Source organism: Corvus cornix, chromosome 4 (assembly GCF_000738735.6).
Source record: "Corvus cornix cornix isolate S_Up_H32 chromosome 4, ASM73873v5, whole genome shotgun sequence".
NCBI classification, from domain to species: Eukaryota; Metazoa; Chordata; class Aves; order Passeriformes; family Corvidae; genus Corvus; species Corvus cornix.
In genome coordinates this window covers 33,001,985-33,021,315 of record NC_046334.1, presented here as the reverse complement: position 1 = coordinate 33,021,315, position 19,331 = coordinate 33,001,985, and the positions used below count along the sequence as shown (strand labels likewise).

Genomic DNA, 19,331 nt, shown 5'->3' with positions numbered 1-19,331 from the left:
GGATGAATCATTTCACATCCATAGCGTTGAGAGGTCTCAGTTGTACATGTCCAAGAGTGTCACTGCTTCAGACAGAAATATGCTCTTTATGAGACCTTCAGCTTGGATCCCTGCCTGAGTGTACCTACCTTTGCTCTGCTCAGTTGAAGACAGACGCATGCTAATGACCCACATAGGACTGAAGTTCTTAAGAGGCATTACACACAGCCTGTACTTCCCTTCTGGCTGCTGCTCTAAAATGTCAGCAGCACCACAGCTACTGGTTAATAGCAACCTTGCAGTGTGCCTGCTGTTTTCTTTCTTACACCAAGGACTGCAACTACAATGCAGTTGAGCTGAGCTCCTGCAAATATAGTGTAAACATCAGCCTTATTCTGGGTTCTCAAATCTTCCTGTGCGGCTCCTTCTACAAAAAATGTTACAATCATTTACTATGTGCAACTGATTTTTTAGCTATAATTAACCTTGTTTCTCAGTTGAGAGTTTTTCATGACACAACAGTGTTGCCACGAAATAAGTGCACGCGTGAAGGTAAGAATGTAAGAGCATGCAACTCCTTACCCAGGAAAATTTAATCTGGAACCTTGGAAGTATTAGGGAACTTCTGTTTTCCAAGAAATCCAAACTCCTATTAAAGTCTGCAGGTTTTGTCAAGGCATTTTCAAAGTGTTGCTTACGTTTATCTGGGTCACTTCTCGTAGACTTCCCAACTTACTGTCTTTTATGCCCATTGAAGTAGATCAGTGCAGTGCTCTTTATGAGTGAGACAGCAAGGTGTTTCAGCAACTTGACATTTCTTATTGTTCCGGTCATAGCTATTCATGATAAATGCAGATCAGAAGATAGCTGTACTGGTTTAAAAAGCCAGACCCAAACTTTGTAACTTGCTCTTATGCTTAACATCTCTTTATCGTCCCCTTTTCAACAGTTTCTATTTCCATCTTTAGTTTGGCCACAAGATGGCAATAACTTGCAGACAAAATGAAACACGCAGACCGATTTGGAACTGTCTCCCTTGCTGAGCTTTTCCCTGCGCTCTCCCCCAGCCCCCCTCTTTTGTTTCAATATTTAATTGCATTTCTTTCGGAATTACTAGGCAACCCACCCCCAGATGTGCAGTTTAAAGGTGATGTGCTTGCAGTGTGATTTTCAGGATCTACTCCGTAGAGCACCATCATGTGATACTGGGGTAAGGTGGAGTTCAGCTTTAAGGGGGAGTCTCCAGCCTTCCTCACCAATCTTTAGGATCTGACTGGAGAAATACGAAAGGATCCTTCTCCTTTCCCTGATCCTTCTCCGTCCAGCGTCCTGGGCCAGCCCCTGAGCAGACCAAAGACAGGCAGAGCAGTAGCAAGGTGAGTTTCCCCTGTGGCTGCTTTTTCATGACTCTGGGTGGTTGTGTGCCAGTTAGGCTGGTGTTTGCTTGCTGTGTTAGGTGCAGGTGACAAAATCCAAGGGAGGGTTAGGCTCCAGGTAGAACTTCTGAGCAGCTGGGTGAACCATCAGCTTGGGCTGACAGCATTTTGTGCTCTCTTTTGAACAGCTCCGATAGTTTTACTGCGCATTTCCATTCACCTCCCAGCACATTATTTCACCCTTTCTGTCTCTTGGTGCTAAACTTTCAACCAAATTTCGCACAGAGAGTCGGGAGGATGTGCTTGGTAGGGGAGACTGTGAAATCACCCAGAGGGGTCTGCAGAGCTATGGGCTTTCCCCACCCCAAGCCAGCACTCAGAGTGGGGAGGGATTTCCTTCCTGACTTGGAGCTGGGGGTTTAGGAGACAAGGAACAGTGCAACTGTTCAGGAGATTGAACTTCATGCCCCCCTGTTGTCTGGTCCGTTTTGCAGATGGATGGGAAAGAAGGACACCTTGTCACTTGCCAGCAGTGCTGTTTCTGAGCTGGTTCCTAAGATATGCTCTTAGGTTGCATCTCTGCTATGGGAAAGATGAGGGAAGAAGGAGCAGTAACATTTTCTGGTTTTGAGTTTGATACTTAATAAATAAGCAAGAGCAGAGCTTGGCTAAGGGAGTAGAAAAACCAAGAGCACGAAACCCCGGACACCTTATTGCTGGGGGCAGTTTGGTCCCGGCTGGTGAAAGAACCCGCCCAGTTCCTCCTTGCAGGACATGGCTCCTTGCCTGCTCCTGCCATCATTCCATCAAGTCACAGGGCTGGAGTGCCCACCTCGTGCTATACAAGTGATGGTGGAGTTCATGATTAAATCCAGATGTTGATTTTCAGACTATGACAAAGTTACACTGTGGGAATTGAGGAGCCCTGGCTCTCCGTATCACCCACACTCTTTTCCTTTGGGTAAGATACCTACTTCTGGCATCACAGAAGTGATACTTCAAGGGACCTTAGGGGCGGAAATTTCTTTATTGGACCCTAAAACAGATTTGGTGGACTAGGAGATCTGATAAATTTAGTTAGCAGAGGCAGAAGGTCTGAGAGGGAATACTCAGGTGCATACCTAGCTAGCTTGAAAATCAGAGTAGTCAAACCTCCGACAGAGATGCCTTTTGTCTGAAATCCTTGCTATTAACTCTCACAGTAAAATGTCACTCAGAGGCAAGCTACATTGCCTGTCGCAGTTTCATGTAGCCTTGTGGTGATTAGAAAGAGCCAGCAGAGCCAGCTGAGGTGAGCTCCTCCTTCTCTCACCAGTGAGAAGGCATGGCATTGGCATGGTCATCCTTTGGCTGACCCTCAGGAGGAGCTGGAGCTGCAAGCCCAGCCCTCACGCGATGGCTCTGCCCTAGGGAGGAGGCAGCCCCCGCTCTGGTCCCCAGCATGTGGCTGCTTAAAAGGGTGTCTGTAGTAAGAGGGTGTCACCAGTAAGAGACAAAGACAATTCTTCTCCAGAGACTTAACATGGTACAGGGATTTATATCGAGTATCATTTAAGAACAAAAGCTCACCTATTCAGGGTAACTTTTAATGAAGTACATTTTAGTGGGCAATGTTTTTACAGCTTTCGTGATAAAGGCCATATAAAGTTGGGTTTGAAAGCCGCTTGTGTGAATTTTAAGTGGCATTACTTTCATTACCATAACCTAAGGTTAAGTGAGCAATAAATTTAGCTCATGGGGGTGGGCATAGAGAAAGTTCCAGGTTCAGTGTGGAATGCAGTGCCACTAATGATGCCCAGATTCAGTGCCACTAACGGCAAGTGGAAGTAAAGGTGTCAGGTTATTGATTAATTGTTTTTTAATTGTTTATCAATTAATTTGATTTTATTTTTTTAATTTGCCTTCTGAACACATATGCTTGAATTTCAGATTTTTAAAATCCAAGGCCTTGCAAAGGGGTGGTTATTTAAGAATGCCTATTTCCCTTGCATGGCTAAAGAAATTTTCTGCGGTGTTTAAAATTTGCCATTTTTTGTCTTGTTTTCTTCTTCCTGTGCTGCACAGCCCTGCTAGCTAAGATTAAGGTGTTCAGAGTTCCTGATTTACCTTTGACTCAGTGCCAGTGCTGCTGAGGGCACTTGGCCGCTCAACATCGTGTATGCATTACGGGAAAAAAAAAAAAAGCAATTGAGTCATTTTTTCACCCGTCACACTAGTCAGATGGGCTTTCCCCCCTCCTCATGTGATGCCTGGATATAATTTCACTTAGAGCAGTTCGAAAAAGCAGACGTTTGCAGATTAAACTTGTGAAAAGGAGATGTAAAACATAAAGTGGAGGCTACGCTAGTGGAAGGCTGAAATTGCTTCCCGGCTCGCTATTTCGTGCGACTTGTGCCGGCGGGAACGGGCCGGGCAGGGCTCGTGTCCCCGCTTGCCGTCCTGAGCCTCGGTCCTGCCTGCTGCCTCCTTGCCGCAGCCCCGCAGCCGCTCGGAGCGGCGGGAGCCCGGCGGCGGCGCGGGACCGGCGGGCGCGGGGCGGCTCCGCTGCCGCGGGACACGGGCGCCGTCGCTCCGCCCGCGGCAGGCGCTGTGCCCGGCGGTGACCGGCCCTGCTGCTTCCCTTCTCCCCAGGTGGTGCGAGGGAGATGCGGCACTGAGGAGCGGGCTCGGCCCGGGCTGCGCTGCGGGGCTGACGGGCGCGTTCTGCACTCGGAGCGGACTGGATGAACGCGGAGGTGGTGAAGGTCGACGGCGAGTTGGAAACAACATGAATACCTCGGTTCTCGCCCCACTGGGAAATATTTCTGGCCACCTGAATTTTTCGGAGATGAACTCGCAGATCTTGCAGTTTGAGGACGAAGATTGCCATGTGCCTTTGGCCATGGTCTTCACTTTGGCCTTGGCTTACGGGACTGTGATAATTCTGGGAGTCTCTGGGAATCTGGCCTTGATTGTCATTATTTTGAAACAAAAGGAGATGCGCAATGTTACCAACATCCTCATTGTCAACCTGTCGTTTTCTGATCTCCTAGTGACTATCATGTGTCTTCCCTTTACCTTCGTGTACACTTTAATGGACCACTGGATTTTTGGGGAGGCCATGTGCAAGTTGAACCCTTTTGTGCAATGTGCCTCCATCACTGTCTCGGTCTTTTCTTTAGTCCTCATTGCTATTGAGCGCCATCAGCTGATCATCAATCCCCGCGGCTGGAGGCCAAACAACAGACATGCCTACATGGGGATTGCTGCCATATGGATTTTAGCCACAGCTTCCTCTTTGCCTTTCCTGATCTACCACGTATTAACAGATGAGCCCTTCAGAAATGTAACATTTGAGGAATATAAGGACAAATATGTGTGCTTGGACCTGTTCCCCTTGGACACTGCCAGGCTTTCTTATACCACAACGCTTTTGGTGATTCAGTACTTTGGACCACTTTGTTTTATATTTATTTGCTACTTGAAGGTAAGATAGAACCTTCTTGCAATATGTACTTCTTTCTATCTGATGTTTGTTTATCCTTGCAAAGATGACAGTGGTAGGTTAATTGATCCCATGTGTTTCTCTTTGTTGAATTTCCTGCAGATATACATACGGTTAAAAAAAAGGAACAACATGATGGACAAGATGAGAGACAGTAAGTACAGATCCTCTGAAACCAAAAGGATCAACATCATGCTGATATCAATAGTGGTTGCATTTGCAGTTTGCTGGCTGCCTCTCACTATCTTCAATATCGTGTTTGATTGGAATCATGAAATTCTGCCTGTTGCTACCTGCAGCCACAACCTGTTGTTCCTGATTTGCCACCTCACTGCCATGATCTCTACCTGTGTGAATCCCATCTTCTACGGGTTTCTCAATAAGAACTTCCAAAGGGACCTGCAGTTTTTTTTTCATTTTTGCCACTTCCACTCCCGTGAGGAGGATTATGAGACTATAGCCATGTCCACCATGCACACAGATGTTTCAAAAACCTCTTTGAAGCAGGCAAGCCCCGTCATATTTAAAAAAATAAATAGTGATGATGATGAAAAAATATAAAGAAGTAATAAAAAATTCTACACCAAACTGCAAGAAGTGTGATTGCAGGTGAAGTGTGTCCAAGGACAAGCACAATTACATAACAAGTACAAAAAGGGTAATGTTTTTCTTCCTTTTCCAAGGAACTTTGATTGTTGTCACTTTGAAATTATGTGCTGTGCATTTTTGCCCCTTCTACTGCTTTAATGTTCACAAAAGTTGTATCTGAATTTTATTATAAGACATAGTCAGACCTGCTACTACCTATGGTTTTCATCAGCCATTTTTGTTCTGTTTTCTTTGTACAGTTCTGTGCTTTAGCACAAAGGTTTATTTATTGGGTTTTTTTCCAAAGAAGTAGTTTTCAGGAGTGTCCATTTAAGACCATTAGAAACAATATGAACCACAGGGACACTGTCATTACAGAAGATATCCATCAAAGAATAAAATTAGGAAATTCTGATTTGAAGAGGACTTCTTTTTTTTTTTTTAATTCATCTTTTGATCAATGTTAAAATCCTGTAAAACCAGTGTAGGTATGCAAAAAAAAAAAAAAAAAAAGGAATTCTGTGTAACCTGTAGAATATGTTTAAATGGGTACGTACAATTGTCTCATTCACAGAGGCAATTTAGGCTGTAATCACTTAGTTTCAAAAAGAGGATTAAGAAAGAAATTCTGTTCTCATTTACAAGAATAAAACCCTACAGTAATTCCACAGAGCACAATGGGATAACTGATGTTTCAGCACAGCAAATGAAAATATAAATGGGCCTCCAGTCCCAAATGATTACAGCTGGTTTTAATAACACAGGCTTTTTAATTTTAGAAATCCAAACCCCATTTTCATCTGCCATCAGTGACAGAAGTTAACTGTTGCTGGGATGAAATGCACCATCTGTTCCAAGCCTATGAACCACGTAAATTCTCCTTGAGACTTATGTCCAGAATCTAGAGGGAGATGGGACTGTTTGCTATCTGGACAAGGTGCAATTCCATCCTCACAGGTGACAGAGAAATTCAGGTCTGGTATTAAAAAAGTAAGATTGAGCTACCTGAGTTTTTTCATAGTAATTAGTGCTGATCTATATAAATTATGTATAGCCTCATAATACTTTGTGTTCAGATGCAATGGCATAAACCTGGATAATCTCCAAGACAATGGATGGTTTAATCAAGACCCACAAAATTTAAAAGAAGGATACGGATATAATTTGGGTATAATTGGTAAGTTTAGCTTCCAAGTTCACAGCTCCCACAGTTGGCTGAAGTGTGGAAACATTTGCCAAATATACACAATAGACCTCTGTTACTGCTTAAAATATATATCCTCTAATTACCCAAAATATTCATGACTAGATCCCAGTTGAGGCAAACCATATAACTTGACTACTGTAAATGAAATTACAGCAATATCAGCCAGCTGAGGTTCAGTGTCATACAGTGTACTTTGCTATATCATCAATGTCTTTTTGAATAATCAGCTTTTTAAAATACAATATAGACCGTACTTTCTTTCAACAAGGTCACTTTAAATCATTCGGGCAGACAAGAGGGTCTTTAAAATGGATATAAATGTAAATGCAGCATAAGTGGAAATCTGATCTGATATATTTCTAAGCAGAAGTATCTCAGAATGTTATAGTGAATTTAATATGTTCTAAATTTGACATAGATAAATGCCTAAGAAATTAAAATTATTTGGGTTGCCAGCATTTAAAAGTGAAAAACTGTGCCTTGTGCTGTCTTATAAATAGCGTAGAATATTAAAGTAGCAATGTGTTCTTGTGCATTATAATTCCATGTATTTCTCTACTGGAAGATAATTTAATTTAAAAGGAGCTTTCTGTGCTTGAGAACAGAGACAGAATGTAGAAAATTAATTATAAGACAAAAGGTTCTTTTAGAGCTTTGGCCTTTTGTATTTGATGAGATTTCCTTTTTATTTGTCCTTCTCCATGGAATGTGTTGTTAATAATTTGACAAGGGTTTCCCAAAATCATTTCCCTCTCACTTTGCAACAATTTTCATATTTCAAAGGATGTGTATTTTCACAAGGAGGTACAATGTACAAAAACAGCCATGGGGGTTTTTTATTAATAATGTCACAGTGGGTTTTTCCCATTACAAAAAGTCACTGTGAATTTTATGGCTTTTTCCCCCGTTTGTTTTTTTAAAGCACTTTCTTTCAATGTAGTGCAAAAAGAAAATTCAGTCATTTGAGAAACTTTACAGTTAGTTTGCTGGAAATTTTTGATCAAGCTGAATTAGGTGCTTATACAGAGTAGGTGTAGAGCAACTTTAGAGGAGCCTGCTGGTGCTCAGGGACCTGAACCAGGTGTGTCCTAAGTTTTGGAGGTCTCCAGTGGAATAGCAACATAATTCTTCCTATGTCAACATTTCTCCTGCTTGAGGTACAGTCTCAAATCATGCAGCCAATCTGACACTGTGTTATAGTATCTCCTGAAAATGCATGTCAGGGGTTTTTTTTGCCCACCAGCACCTGATAGACAGGAGCATTCCTTCTGCTCATCCTTGTTAAGCTCAGAAACAATTTTTCCTCTGCACTGCTGTCCTACGATCAGGCTTCTTATGTTTCCTCACTTCCCTGCAAGAAGCCTTTCTGAGCCTCTGCTAAGGACGCAGGTTAGTGCGTCGTCACACAAATAGCATAGGGCACACTGCCTGTAATGACAGTGGAAATGAACACAGTGTAAAGACTGTTCTGCAGGAAAATGCATTTGGAGAATTTCAGAGGCAAAATTATTGCTCTTCTGAAGAATTTGTTATGAGGACAGATAAAAGTAGTCTCTCTGAGGTGCTGACCTAATATCTGCAGGGCGTAGATCAGATCTACTGAGAGCAGTATTTTTGTCTTTGGTTTCATGACTTGATGCTGGAGTTTTGAGTCTCAAAAGCTGCAGAAGACTTTCCCCTCCTGACAGCCAGCTACAGTACTGATCCTCTTTTTCATTTTCAGAGCTCCAGCATGGCTTCTCATCCTCTATATGCTAAATTTCTTTACAGGATAAGCTGACAGGTTTTGTGTTTCACTATAATTTTTCAATCATTCTCGTTTGATATTTATTTCTTCTACGTGCTGTTTTGTCAAGCGTCCCACACTTCAGCACAGACTGATTCCTGTCTCAAAAGCCTGAAGATCCCTTTTATTCTTTCAGACTGGTAGAAAAGTTTTACTGACAGAAAAACAGAACAGTGAGTGATCTATAATGTATCTTATTATTTATGTGTCATACATTTCATGTCAAATCTCCAGCCTTAAATGACAAATATGACTATTTAATAAACATCAGTATTTACTTCATTTGTCAGTTATTTCAGCATCTTAAACATCACTTTGATCAGCCACAAACATTTAAAGTTTCTGCATAATCTAAATAAACCAGCATATTTGTATATCATGTTAATAAATGCGTCTGTATTCCCATTTTGCTTTCTTTTTAAAAAAATGGTTGTGTCATTGTTACTACGTACAGTAATTCACAACTTTCACGTCAACATTAAAAAAAGGATAATAAGAAAGGAAGTGATAAATTGACAATAAAACCTGCTTTTGGTAGGCTAGTACAGAACTGAAAATTAAAAGCTATATATCTATATGTATCTAGTCAACACTGTCTTTATGACCACATAAAGAGAAAAGATTTAAACCAGGAAAATAAATCAACATGACAGAGCGCCCAAGGGACTTGAGCTGATGCTGACTGCATCTCATCACTGATGAAGGTGTGAAGGGTTAAGGGCTCATATATTCTGACTCTGTGGTCTTGTACTACAGTACCAGCTATTATTAATGGATCCTAAAGGGAAAATTTGATGCTGATTCATATTCAGACTGTAAATCAGTATGTGTTTCGATCCAGGCTTGTATATCAAATTCTCATTTTGACCTCAGAGAAACATTCTCAGATCAATGAAATGGAGAATTTTCTTAAAGTTAACCACTTGCCTAGGCATTCTACTGAATAAAACTGCATTGCTGGCTGGCAGCTCAGACTCTTTCCTAAAAATCAGATTTTGGATATTAGCTTTTTACAGAAATAAATTAATGGCATATAGTTGTTTGATCTTTTTTTCTGGATTCTTCTCTGGATTTTTTTTCTTTTCTGGGCCTGATAATGCTTCAGTTTAAAGCTTTCCTTCCTACTTCTTTGTATCAAAGAGTTTACCAAAGCAGTGCATAGAGAATGAAGACAATAAGGAGATTTTCTATCTTCTTATTTTTAAAGCATACAAAACAGTAGGAAACACGAACTTAAGTAACATCTCTGCCTGCAACAGATTAAATTCATTCAGTTGAGTGGAAAAGGGAGAGGAATAATAATTACAACCAAATGATAAATTTTGTTGACAGTCATTTCTCAGTTGAGGGATATACACAACTCCAAGATCTACCATGCCCTTTTCATTCTTGTGTTCTTTAGTATGTGGTATCTGCGTCCCTGAGTCATTACTAAATAGCCAAGCCATTACTTAAGTTAACGTGAAAGAAAGTTCTTCTATCCAGGCTTTGCAGAATTTAAATGTGTGAATATAACATATAAGACGAAAAAATGTGATCAGCTTTGGCTTTTACACTTTAATTAACCTGTGGTCAGGTTATTACTTCTATAAAATTACTTCTATTCTGTATTTCCGCCCACGCAAAACAGTGTTAATGGTCTAATTGAAGTCGATATCTCAAATATTCATGAGTGTGTTCACAAATATTAACTTCAGCTTTCCTAGCCTCCTCTGGCAGCAAGCCAAGGGCATTCACACCTGCAGTACTCTGGTGCTATGCATTACCAAAATGTCTTTCCCTCAGTTGTGTATACAGGCTGCTAAGTGGGAGGACTGCCATCTTCCAGGGCAGCACTAGGCCTGGTGGCTACTGCCTCCCTTCCTCCATCTTCCATGGTGCCTCTGCTCTCACTTCATATTTCATCCCTTTGGTAGCTGCTTTCTGAGGAAGCTGCAGAAGTTTGTACTCTGATTTTGTAAAGTGCCTGAGTATATGATAAAATTCAACTCTATTCAGGACTGTGCTTTAAATAGTTTCTTTCATTAAAATGGTCTTCCGGCAAGTTTCTCATAGGCAAATTTCTCAAAATTTAGAAGTACATAATTTTCAAAGCCTGTGTAGGAAATATGTCCATACAGAACATCCAGCTCATGGCAGCAAAACTGACAGCACACACTGTCTTGTGTTTTCCAAATAGCTGAATTGATGATCTGGTTATTTATCATAGGCAGGCTTAGTTACAAGATACTTGCCCCAGATGAAAACATGTTTGAAACTGCTGTACAGGAGATGCTCTGCATGGTTAACTAACTTGCCACCAGTTACGCAACATTTCAGATATACAGGGAAATAGAGTTTGGAAGAGAGACAAAAAGCAGATGGTCTAGATGAAGCCTTGATGCCTCCTATCAGATATACACAAAAAGACCCAAAGGGAGACTCAGATATTTATTTGCTTGGGGGGCCAACAGACTGACAGGTAAATGGTTTTTCTGAGCAAAGTGGTGGTCAAAGAAGTATGTATGATAAACAGGTTCTCTGCTCCCATTTCCAGAAAAATAATATGGACCTTTATAAATTACTCTGAAAATATATATTTTAAGACTCTTTACCTTGGATTAATCTAAATTGTTTTTTGAGACAAAGGAAACAAAACAGTTTTGGCACAATTGAAAAATAACAGCTTTTCATTGCACCCCCCACTGCACACAAGTCCATTTGCTTCCACTTCTGCACAACATGGAGAAGGTTTATTTATGGCAGGAGGAGTAACCTGATCAACAAAGCCCTCCTTTTCCCTCTTGGCTCATATCCATGCTGACACTGCGCTGCTGTTTTTCCCTTTGCAATCTTCCCCCTCCTGCTCCAGCCTCTCCCAAGCTATGAAGTTTTTATTATGCTGTTTATATTGTTTCTTAATAAAAGCTGTCTGTGAAAAGATGTCCTTGAAAGATCCTCTTCGATGTGTGCTTGAACATATGGGTGAGAGGCCATATAGGACTTGTAGAAATATGACTGGAAACGTGAAGGTGTTTCAGGCAATAGAGAAGTTGAAAATGTAGTTGTTGCATAGTTATTTAGCTCTTTTCATTTAAAGCTGTTTTTACAATTTTAATTTATGTAATCTAAATGTCAGCTTACTTTACCTATCTAGAGTAAACTTTCTCTTGGTGATGAGCCACCAGAGACATTCAGCGAGAGGAGACACTGGGTAACCCAATTTGTATCCTTATTTAGCCTTATAGCCTCTCGCTGTTGCCTACAAGCTTCTCATTGTACTATACTTGAAGATATATATGGAAAAGTCTTCACTTCTTTCTCTTTAGGACTAGTAAAAGTTGTATAATTAAGAGATGTAAGAGATAGTACTGGATTATCTTTTCTGATTTTTATTTCCATTATTATTATTACGACTGTAATGTTTGAGGCTCTTCAGTTAAGCTTTGACTTATTATGTCACCATGCTGACATGCAAATAATTAGACAGGTGCTGAAGTAAGAGCCTTAAAGCTTCATCTAAAACACTGCAAGTTTAATGAAAAGCTTCCCATTGACTTCAATGAGCTTTGGGTGAGGTATTTGTTTCAAGTGATACTAAGGTGCAATACAGGTCTGAACATCTGCATTTGTCCAAGGGACAAATTAAAAAGTCATCTTCAGCTGGTCCTTACAGAATGGTTATCCTCGTAAGTTCTTCTGTGAGTTTTACTCTGATGTATTTTCTTGACACGGTTACAAGTTAAATGTGTCTGCTGAGCTGCCTGGCTTACTGATTTAAACCAATTTGCTTCACAGAGAATTGAAGAGGGTACTAGCAATTCATCACTAGTAAGAGTGTGGGCGTTTTTTTTTTGATGAGGATGATGATGATGATTACTACTACTGCTGCTTTTTTCACTTTATACAAAATAAAAACCAAAAAAGATCACTGACAGCCAGACAGCATAGTTTTGTTTACATTTGAAATTCACTTCAGGCAGTAAAGAATCTCAGCCTGCAGCACAGGCTGTGGATTTACCTGGTAGAGGCACAGCTTTAGCAATCATGAATAAAACCACTGCAAATAGTTGGTTAAAAACAAGTATCTTCAGAGTTGGATAAGGTCACATTTGAGTCAGTATACAGAAACTTGAATCAAATATGAATGTTTTTTGTGGTGGACATTATGCATTCAGATAACCAAGTGACTCAATGAAATTATAAAGCCTGAGCCTGCTCTCATTCATATTAGTCAAGTGCTTCAGGAACATCTCTGATATTGTTCAGAAGGTTATGGCATGGATGAGGCAGGTAAATGAAATCAATCTGTGAAGCTGTCAGATTGGCTTTTTAGACTCATAGATTTTATGTTACCTAGGATTAGGGTAACATAAGGAAATGAAGTACCTTGGCTTTTGAATTCCTTGATAATTTTCACTCAGTCCTGACAGATTTGCTAAAGCTTTCTAAGGGTGAAATGGTATTGGATAAGCTGAGTACCTGTTATTTAAATAGCGTTGTTCTTTTAAGCAGGACATACACATTACAGGTGTTAGCATCCGAAGTCTTACATTCTACACAGTAGAATATAGATATACATGTTTACTATCACTTATAGAAGGATTTTAAAATGCTGACTTCAAGCGAATTTTATACATTTACATAAAACCCTTAACCTTAAGCAGTTCTTAGGTTCAGAGCATGTTTTGCAGAATAAACAAACCAAGCAGTGCTGACTGTGCAGTTTGTTTTAGTGAAAGGGTTTTGGTTTCTCTGACTCTGGGACCCTGTCTGAGGATCAGCATCTACTTGGGAGACATGGGATCCAGCTCACTAAATGAGGTAAAGGTATCTTTGCCAGCAGGATGTCTGACTTCCTAAGAAGGGCTTTGAACTGGGAGTGATGTGAAATGAAGACCGTTGCCAGCAGCCTGTGAGGGAATGAGGGACAGAGCTGTCTAGCAAAGGACCTAGAGTGGTGTGAGTGAAGGCAAACACCAAAACCACAATAAAGAGCTTAAATTACCTTAAGCATTTTCAGGAAGAAAGGAAGTGCCTATAAGACACCAGTTTGGGAAAAATTCCCCAATCCTTTCTGGGAAATGGCATGTCAAAGTGTCTCTGAAGTGCCTGTACACTAATGCATGCAGCATGGGGAACAAATGTGAGTAAGTAGAGAAATGCATGGGATTGCAGGGCTATGGTCTTCTTGGGATCATGGCAATAGAGTGGCATGGCTCCCATGACTGCAATAATGCAATGGAGGGATACAGGCCCTTTAGGAAGGACAGGATAGGAAGACAAAGAGGTGGAGTTGCCCTTTATGGGAGAGAGCAGTTAGAGTATATGGAGCCCTTCTGAAGATGGATGAGGAGCCAGCTGAGAACTTATGGGAGAGGATTAAACAACAAACAGTATGGATGACACTGTAGGGGGTGTCCGCCATACGCTGCCTGCTCAGGGAAGCAGCAGATGATGCCAGAAGAAGCCTCATGTTCACAGACAGGCCCTGATCCTTGTGGTGGACTTTAACCACCCTGATAACTGCAAAGCATTTAGTAATCCAGGAAGTTCCTGGAGAGCCCTGATGAAAATTTCCTGACAGACATGACAGAGAAATCAGTGAGAAGATCTGATACACCTCATACTTGAAAATAAGGAAGAGCTTGCCAGGGATGTGAAGACTGAAGGCAGTATTGTCTTCAGTGACACTGGAGTTCAGACTACTAAAAGAAGAGAGCAAGGAAAACAGCAAGATCCCAGCCCTGACCATTAGGAGGGCAGACTTTGGCCTCTTCATGGATCTGCCTGAAACAGTCTCACAGGATAAGGCTATGGAGGGAAGAGGGGACCAGGCTGGCTGTTTGACATTCAAGGATCATCTCTTCAAAGCTCAAGAACAGTCCATCACAATGAGCAAGAAGTTAAGCAGTGATAGCACAAGGCTTGCATGGATCAACAAGAAACTCCTAGGAAAACTCAACCGTAAAAAGCAAACTTACGGAAGGGGGAAAAAGTGACAGGTAACATGAGAAGAATATAGAAACAATTCTTGAGCATGCAAGACAGGATTAGGAAGGGCAAAGCTCAACAGAAATTGAGTCTGGTGAGAGAACAAGGCAACAAGAAAGGCAGCAGGATGGGCTTCTGTAAGTACATAAGCAGCAAAAGGAAGACTAGGGAATATGTGGGTTTGCTGCTAAGTGGGATAGGGGCCCAGTGTCACAGGACATTGAAGAGGCTGATGTACCAAATGCTTTCTTTCCTTCATCTTCATTAGTACAACCAGCCTTCAGAAATCCCAGGACCTGGAGACCAGAGGGAAAAGCAAGAACAAGGAAAGCATACCCTTGGTAGAAGATGTTCACGTTAGGGAGTACTTAAGCAACTGGACATAAATAAATCCATTGGATCTGTTGGAATGCAGCCGTCCCTCACAGTTATTGAACAACAGATCCCGAAAACCATTTCCAGGTTCATGAAGGACAGGAATGTGATCAGTCGTCAGTATGGGTTCTCAAAAGGGAAGTCATACTTAACCAACCTGATAGCCTTCTGTGAAGATGATTATCTTACCAAGCCAGCTACTGGCATGGTAGATGAGGGGGAGCAGTGGATATTGTCTACCTTGCCTTCAGTAAGAGCATGTTTAAGTTTGAACAGCAGCCCCAGTCTCTGAAAAAGCCTTTTTACTTATTTTGCAAATGTTTCAATGCTGACACATTGTCATGTATTGCTTTTACTAATCCATTAAGGATTGATCCAAGCAACCTTTCATATAGAAGTATGGCCACTTACTTCACTGTTGACCAAATTTGGTGTAATAAGCTTTTAGATAGACCTTTTAAACTATATTTGAGTTATATAAGCACTGTTAGAAAAGCATCGAATATAAGAGTAGCTTGGTGCAGCTGTAGTCTTTCAAGTTTGGGGAAGATTGGGAGCTATGCCGGTAAAAGCATTTTTATCAGTGCCCAAGTAAGGAAAATAATGGAAGACCCACACTTGCCTGCTGTATTTGGCAGCAGCCATCCAGCCATGTTATCAATAGATAGGGCAACAAGTATGCTGTTATGTCTGAGCTAGGTAGTGCAACATGGCAAGGAGGACCATGGGGCTCAACAGTTATGGAGCACAACCAAGAGTTGTGGTAATGGAGTTTTAGCCCCTATGGAAAAATATGAGGGGAGAGTTGAGCCAAATTTTGTGGGCTGAGAACAGGCCATGGAGACATGGAATCTGAATGTTAATAATTTTGTTATTTAGAATAACCTGTAGTAGGAAATGTATGACAATTCTCAGTTCCTAGGCTAAGCTTTAGTACATGTGTTTGTCAAAGTTTGTGTTTGGAGCATTTTTATTTTTTAAATAAAACTCAGAATTATTTGAATAGTAAAATCCAGTTTATCATGGTTCCTGTTTTAGAGAGACAACTTGTCATTGAAGGTGCTGAATGTACAAATTATTCTATTGCAACTCTAGAGCTGGTTGAATTTGAAAGAGTTCTGATTGCTCTAAAATACTTTGCTTACTAGGTACGATACATCTTTTCAAAAAAGCTAAAGATGAAGTAATGATTTTGATGAGAATATATGCCATGCTACTAGCTTTAAAATAAAGACATGAGTGTTATTCATTCATTTTAACTAAAAATTGGTGCTAGCCCTGTCACACTGGGTATTACCACTTGATTTCTTGCATGGTTTTCTTAGAAATGCAATGTTGTTTGTACGATTACTATGATTACAGTTAGGCAAAAAAAAAAGAGCCAGACAAAACCTCTCTGCTCTGAACATACATTTTGACATGATTTCTTAAACCCCCCTCTATCAAACACCACTTCAACCTGTGTTTTTAGTTCAGGGTAGCAGAGAGAGAGTTTTGATGCCATAAAAATCTCACTGAAGGCTTCTGCTGCTACTGACCCAATCTGAAAGCTATGCTGATTTTTCAGTGCTCTCTGGAAGCGGATCCCTGCTAACAGGAGTATTTAATTATACCTGAAACTATTCTGCTACTGTGCCCTATAGTTAGCCAGAATTCAAGATCGGTTGAGGCTGCTCTGATTAGACAGAAGCTGAGATAAACGTTTAAATTTCTTTATGCAATGCTATTTAAAAACTCTTTTATACAGTACTGTTTCCAGAAAAACAGGAAGACAAGTTGCAAGTGAGCCTGGGTTTAAGAAGCTCTCTGTTTCCTTTCAGTGTTGTGTTTGCAACTCTTTACACTGACCCTCTGTATTCACATTGCAAGCAGCCACTGCTGGGACCACAAAAATGACAATCACACAGACCTCTTGTAGGTATTGTACAGGATTAAGCAATCCCTTTCCCCACCTTTCTCTCTTCCCACACCTATGCATCACAAGCACTTGTCACACTGAAGGGTAAACTAAGCTGTGGCATAGATCCAGCTTAAGAACAATAAACCTAACAATAAAGAAGGGATTTGGATGGGGGAATTGGTCCCATTTGTCAGCTGGTTACACAAACACTTGTTCTGGTGTGAAGGGCAGAGGTTGGTGGGAGGAATGAGTGAATGTTAAAGGATGGGAATGCACAGTGCTTAGGCTGACATGGCCACATAAATGTATTAGTGAAACTGCACCCTAACTATTTAATAAGGAAAGTACTTCTTAATCCATCAGTGTTAGCTCTGACCTGCTATGAGGTCAGCTATTTTGGGTGGCCCCCATTGTGTGAACAGCTGGTTTTGCCAAACAAAAAGGCTTGGTTGGACTTTGTCTAGAGCCTGAGTACTTGCTGCTTTAAAGGAGCCTGCTCTTGTCTTAGGATTTAAGCTTTGCATTCTGACAACCATTACTGCTTTTCCATACAGAAACACCTTTCATGCCCACTATGCTATAGAAGCTGTTACCTCTTTCCCAAGAAATATAATAATCATGGAAGTTTTCTAGTAAACTCTACAATCATGTGCACTGATCCATGGTGTGAGTCTTTGGATTCCAAAACCTGGTATTTCTGTGGGGTTTTTTTCTTTTCTTCACCTGGAAACTGTGTGGAAGAGACAGATTGTTGCAGGGCTACATCCAATGATAAAAGAAAGAATTATGTCATTGAGTCAAAACTGAATTCAAGAAACTGCTGTGGTCAAGATTCCGTTGATTCTGTGAATAGGCTAAGCAATATCATTAGCCCTGATATTTGAGCTTTCTCCAAGCATATTCTGGTGTGCCAGTAGGTTCAAACTGTCTTGCTAAAATCAATCACCATTACCAGCAATTACTGTGTTGAATCACTGTGAACTTCAATTTTCAATTCACTTTCAAAGTTTTAACTTAGAGGGAATTGTCTTGATTCAGCTAAGGTTGACTTATGAAATCATGTATGACTCAGCCTGTATCCCCCCTTGCAAAGTGCTCAGAGACTGTGATATTTGATACTCATAAAATGAGAGAGCTTTTTTACTGTGTTCACTGAAGCTTGTTTGCATCAAATATTTAAGTTTGAACAGCAGCATTTTCTTGAAAGAGAGAAAAAATAACTAAGATCTGAAATGTGAAATTGTTTTAACTGAGGTTCAGTCCATATAGATATAGATGTGCACGTTGTATTAACATCCAGTCTGGAGATCTTTTAACCGACTGTATTAGCAAGTAATTGCAAAGACATGTATCTGGTTTACACATTACAACTTTTGCATATAAATGTGTAATAAATGCATACAAACCCATTGTTAGACATATTGGAAAGATTACTTGGAATAAAGTGACTGAATTAAAAATCTAGAGGTTTTTAGAATACTGTTACTTCTTGACTTTTCAGAAGTTTCACAGTAAGATATAATTTGACTTTGACACAGTGTATTCTGTCACATTTCTAAAAAGAAATGGTTGTAGCCTGGTATTTTGACTAACAGCCTTTTTCTCAGTAAGTATATAAGTATGTAAGTATATAAGATGGATATAAAATATAGGAGATCAAACCTCTCTGGGTTCATGATGAACCTTTTGCCAGAGGAGAGGATAGTAGGAGGTGCTGATTTTTCTTTATGTTCCAGGCCTATTGGTATTTTGCTAACACTGGTGTACTCCTGGGTGTTCTCATTTTATTCTGTGGAGTTAGTTTCATTATTTCCCTTCTGCTCTGTTCCTTTTTTAAAAGTATATTACTTTCTCTGACCAGCCCTCCAGATGATCTTATCAGCTCTCTCACTTAAAACATGCAAAGAATTTGATGGCCAGCTTTCAAAAATCTAAGATTTTCATTACAGTCATGGAAGGTAACTGTCTGATTCATACAGTATATGAAAGGAACCAACACACTATAACATTACTTTTTAATGGAAGAAATTGATTGTCATCACTAGCCATTCATATCACAGTCTTACGTTTTTCCCTGCTGATCCCCTCTGGCAGTTTCTTAGAATTGCTTTGAATGTATAATTTGTGATGCTGGGAGTTTTAAATGTAATACTAGGTTAGATTTGATTGACTCAGTATTAAATACCAAGGCCCTGCAAGATGTGCATTCTTTACTGCATTGAACATTCATGGTGTTGCTGCATAGAAGCTGTGCTCCATGATGTATCCCACATTTTCTCGTGTCCTGATTATTTCAGAAAACCTGCTCAGAATTTCACTACTCCCTTTCAATGACAATTAGTGCACTGCCCTTCAGATTCCTGGATTCAGGGTTTTGGAAGAAATCTTGGGCTGCCTTCCTCTAGACAAAACTGGGAAAGAATGAATCTGAGAAAGATAAGAGATAATTCCAACTGCTTAAAAAGCTGCTTAAGAGAAGAAACTCATAGGTTTTTCTAACTTGCAGATAAAATATATATATATATATATATTTTTTTTTTTTTTTTTAATGAAGGCCCTGGTCATTGTATAATTGTGTATGTTCCCAGAGCACCCATATCAGCCATGTTGGCAGGATTCTGGTCTTCAATGAATCATCTCAGCTTGGCTGGAAACAGTTCAAA

General features: G+C 40.4%; 1 protein-coding gene across 1 annotated transcript; it reads left to right on the top strand.

Moving 5' to 3' along the window:
• Positions 1-1,030: 1,030 nt before the first annotated feature.
• NPY1R (neuropeptide Y receptor Y1) lies at positions 1,031-18,132 on the top strand. Its single transcript, XM_010401392.3, has 3 exons — positions 1,031-1,355; positions 3,987-4,821; positions 4,942-18,132. The coding sequence occupies exons 2-3, from the start codon at positions 4,123-4,125 to the stop codon at positions 5,398-5,400; spliced, it is 1,158 nt and encodes a 385-aa protein (XP_010399694.3). The 5' UTR covers positions 1,031-1,355; positions 3,987-4,122; the 3' UTR covers positions 5,401-18,132.
• The last annotated feature ends 1,199 nt before the right edge of the window (positions 18,133-19,331 follow it).

Coding starts and splice junctions, on each gene's coding strand:
- NPY1R (XM_010401392.3), top strand. CDS start 4,123: ATGAATACCTCGGTTCTCGCCCCACTGGGAAATATTTCTGGCCACCTG. Junction 4,822..4,941: donor TATTTATTTGCTACTTGAAG/GTAAGATAGAAC, acceptor AATTTCCTGCAG/ATATACATACGGTTAAAAAA.